Genomic DNA, 4,777 nt, shown 5'->3' on the forward strand with positions numbered 1-4,777 from the left:
CATTTGAATTTTTTATGAGAAAGTTATGGGCAGTTGAAGTTGGACTTCTGAGTTTTTCAACTGTTATCTGACCTATAATGTTTTGTAGTATTGCATGTGTTTCTTTTAGGAATATGAATTTTTGTCCAACATAACATTTGAAGTAGACATCTTAAATTTTCCAATGCACTTGGTCCCACTTCAAAATAATTAAAAATGAGTGAGTTAGGTCTTTGCGAACTTGACCCAAAATTAGGGTTTATGTCACCTTCTGGTATTTTCCCGTCTAACCATCGAACCAGCTCCCTCTTCAGTTGATCTAACGTGGTGATGTTCCAAAACAGCATCACCAATTGAGGTTTGTCTCTCGCATAAATCACCTTACCGTATCGGCGACGAACACCAAACATGATAGCCAAATGATTATATGAGTTGTGGAACAATAGGTCACACAACGCATCTATTTATAAGACAAAAAAGGCATTTTATGAGGGACTCGCCAATTGAGTTGACGCCTCCTTTTAAAACCTACACAAAGGCGCCAATTGGATTGGCTAAGGCACCTGCCCTAGCCAATCCAATTGGCGCCTCCATTCAAGTTTTAATAACAGTCGCCATATGAACAACTTTCATGTTCATCAAAAATCCATTTGAAACTTGGAAGCTCATCATTCATTTCAAAACATTATAGGTCATTTTGACAGAAACCCTAATTTTGGGTCAACTATGCAGGACCTAACTCACTCATTTTTAATTATTTTGAGGTGGGACCAAGTGCATTGGAAAATTTAAGATGTCTACTTCAGTTGTTATATTAGACAAAATTTCATAACTCTAAAAGAAACACATGAAATAATGCAAGACATTATAGGTCAGATTACAGTTGAAAAACTCATAAGTCCAACTTCAACTGCCCATAACTTTCTTATAAAAAATCCAAATGATGCAAAATTTATATCCAAATTCATTATCTTGAAAAGATCTACAACTTTCATGTTGGAGGTTTTTTCATTTGAGGCTTTTTAAGGGAGGCGCAAAATTGGATTGGCGCTCCCTCTTAAAAATTACACATAGGCGCCAATTGGATTGGCTAGGGCAGGTGCCCTAGCCAATCCAATTGGCGCCTCCTTGCAATTTTTAAGAGGGGTCGCCAATCCAATTGGCGCCTCCTCCTAAAAATGGGGTATTTTGGGAATTTTCCTGAAAAGTGGGGTATTTTGAGAATTTTTTCGAAAATATGGGTTATCTCGGTAAAAAAACCGAGGAGTTTTATTAATAATTTATATTTTTATCTTATCATCTTATATATGGGATTATATATGGGATACAATATTCAAATGTAAAAAATGCATACATATTTGTTTTAGTAATAAAATTGTTAATATTGAAAGACTGAAAAAATATTAATTTATCACATAACATTGAAAAATCGAGTATACTTGATTCGAATTATAATTTTTCAATACAAATTAAATTATATATCGATAACAACTTTTAAATCGTGACGAATCATCTAACAAAACAAATACATAAAATAATTTATTATTAAATATTAATGATTTAAAATTCTTAATAAAATGAATGAACAAAAATAAGTAAAATAAATTATTTAAAATTTGATATAAACGAAAATACGATAGGATACATAATAACATTAGAAAAAAACGAATACAAACAAACATAATTTTTTTATAAATAATCCTAAAAAAATTATTTAAAAAAAATAAAAAGTATAATAATTATAATTTAAATTAAGTACAAAAACTTAAAAATAATTTGAAGGTGAAGAACAATTATAAAAAATTGATGAAAATAATCGAAAAAGTAACACAGAAGATAATTTGTTTAAATTTTTTTTAAAAAGTGTAATAATTATAATTTAAATTAAGTACAAAAACTCAAAAAATCATTTGTTTAAATTTTTTAAAAATTATTTTCTCAAAGTTATATTCATTTTTTCAGTTTCAGTTTAGAAAAATACACAAAATGATGATAGAATTAACCCAGTTTATACAAATAAAATTTATTTATGACCTACAATTTCGATTTTTTTATTTTAATATTTTGAAATTTGCTTTCCTTTTTAAAAAAGAAAAAGAAATTTGCGTTCTCTTTTTTTTTTTATAATTTAATTAACTAGCATAATTTGTATTTTGGGCAATAAATTAAACTATAGTGCTAACGTATCATCAATACGGTGAAATCCAAACATTTATCTCTCTATACATTCACAACGGTCAAATTTCATTATGCAGAAATGAAGAGAAAAGGAGCAAGATCTAAGGCCGTCGCTAATTCCTCTGTCGCACAACAACAAGAACATGTTCAAGTTGAACTTCAACGCGACAACAATAACGAAAACGAAGGTGATGAAGGAGGAGGATTCTTCGCTTGCTACCTCTTGACCTCTCTCAGCCCCCGTTTCAAAGGCCACACTTACATAGGGTTAGGGTTCTTCTCTCATCTTCTCAAAATCTGTTTTTTATCATCCTTTTGATTCAATCCAGAATTCACACACACCCCTTTTATTTTTTTATTCATATAAAATCTGGGTTTATACTATTTTGTTTGTTTGTGATGTGATGATGATTCTCTTGATGTGCCGATTCGGTTAGAAATAGTGGGTGTTTAAGTTCTTATTTTGTTTAATTGATTTGATTTTATATTTTTCAGATTTACTGTGAACCCGCGGCGCCGGATCAGGCAACACAATGGTGAAATTGGGAGTGGAGCTTGGAGAACAAAGAGCAAGCGTCCCTGGGAGATGGTTTTGTGTATATATGGCTTCCCAACAAACGTGTCTGCACTTCAGGTTTAATCTTATGCTGCTTTCTATGTATTATGAGTTTGTTCAACAAAAATGTTGTATGTTTATTGATGGGTTGATCGAGCAAGTTAAATCGATTGTAGTGCGAGTGTCAGCTTAAAACTAAGCTTACCACAATTGGACCAACTGCAGAGAAATCATATTGTGCTATTTAAAATGTGGAATTTTAAGATATTGTTTTCATGGGGTTGCTTTGATTTTTGAAATGCAGTTTGAATGGGCTTGGCAACACCCTATTGAATCATTGGCCGTAAGAAAAGCAGCTGTTGGTTTTAAATCCCTCTCAGGAGTTGCCAATAAGATCAAACTTGCATACACAATGCTTACCCTTCCTTCCTGGGAGAGGTATGTATAGACTCTATCTCCTTTAACTTATTGAGTAAGAAATGTACATTTATGAAGTACTAGCACAAACACAAACAACAGACAGAATACTAATATGTAACGTGTTAATGGCTTGAAAAAAGTGATTGAATGTAACTGCACGTCTCAGTGTCTCACATTGGACACGGGACATGCCTTTAATTTGAAATGTCTGTCTACATATGTAAATTATTTTTTCCTGGAGTGGGTGTGATTTAGTTTTATATGCTGACATGATGTTAATGATCACAGCATGGATATGACAGTGAACTTCTTCTCAACAAAATATATGAAACATTGCGCTGGTTGCCCGGACTTGCCACAGCACATGACAGTTGAGATTGGTTCGATGGATGAACTTCCATGTTATACTGAAAGAGTTGACGGTATGTTAGAGAATGAAGATGATGATAACAATGAATTGGAATTTGGTGATAATAATGCTAGCACAAGCAATTCTGTTCCAGATGCATGTGATGATTCTGTAACTGCTGATTCGCCAAAAAATCCGAGTCATGGGGAAAACATAAGTGAACCATTTGGGTGGAACAAAGAATCTGAAGCGACAGAACCACCAAGTCATATGTTTACTCCATTTGAATGTAACGAAGAATCTGAAGCAACAGAACTCTCAGGTCATTCGTTTACTCCATTTGAGTGGAACAAAGAATCTGAAGTGACAGAACTCCCAGGTCATTCCTTCACTCCACGCGAGCATAGTGAACCATTTGATTCAATCTTATCGCGGAAGGGGAAAGCATCATCAGTGATCGAAAAAACAGATTTCATAAGCTCAACGATAAAGAGTAATGCTGAGTCAAGTAAAACAGATTCTGAACAAACAGGTGCCAGTGACGTTCGAGGTGCATTCTTTGTGCCCCATCAAGCTGATATAATTGATTTGTCTACGCCTTCTCCAAGCTGTAGAAACGATATAGAAATGAAGAAGAGAAGAGTTTCCTCCACAGTTAGTTCGGAGTTTATCGACCTAACAAAGTCCCCTAACTTCATCCAACTGTAAGGATTTCTCACACATTAATGTGTATCAGTTTGGAGATGTCAATTCTTTAAATAGATCTCTGTATCTCGAGATCAAGCTGCCGCGGGATTGGGATATTTGAGTTCACCCAACAAATCAGGAGTGTGATACATACCTTATTGTCATTCTCTGATGGCATATAGTATTGAATGTTAAAGAGTGATGAATAAACAGAACCTGAACAAATAAGTCGTTGTTTCTTTCTGCAAGGTTGAACAAACAGGTTAATGTTTCTCTCAGCAAGGTTGTTCTTCCTCGTATATGTTTTGTTTATGCTAAGAACATAATGCGTCTTTTTCATTATAGTCTATAAAATTGGACTAAAAAATTATTCAGTATGTTATTCTCATTTCAGTGAAAAATATACACCCCCAATAGTCCGGTGATCTGGTTTTATCTTAATAAGGATTCATTGTTTGTTTGAGTAAGATAATGTTTTAAGAGAATTTAATTTTTTTTCTATCAAGTTTATTGTTTGGAAGAAAATTTTCAAGGATTTTTAAAATGGTGAAATTTTAGTGTTAATTGTGATGGTGTGGATACACATTGGACATCCTGCTGATATCATT

The 4,777-nt window shown here is 33.2% G+C and overlaps 1 protein-coding gene across 1 annotated transcript; it reads left to right on the forward strand.

Moving 5' to 3' along the window:
• Positions 1-2,151: 2,151 nt before the first annotated feature.
• On the forward strand, positions 2,152-4,546 carry LOC127084423 (uncharacterized). The gene is made up of 4 exons (XM_051024867.1): positions 2,152-2,424; positions 2,653-2,791; positions 3,018-3,151; positions 3,422-4,546. Exons 1-4 carry the CDS (start codon positions 2,237-2,239, stop codon positions 4,188-4,190), a joined length of 1,230 nt encoding a protein of 409 aa, XP_050880824.1. The 5' UTR covers positions 2,152-2,236; the 3' UTR covers positions 4,191-4,546.
• Positions 4,547-4,777: the final 231 nt, after the last annotated feature.

Source organism: Lathyrus oleraceus, chromosome 5 (assembly GCF_024323335.1).
Source record: "Lathyrus oleraceus cultivar Zhongwan6 chromosome 5, CAAS_Psat_ZW6_1.0, whole genome shotgun sequence".
Taxonomy (NCBI): domain Eukaryota; kingdom Viridiplantae; phylum Streptophyta; class Magnoliopsida; order Fabales; family Fabaceae; genus Lathyrus; species Lathyrus oleraceus.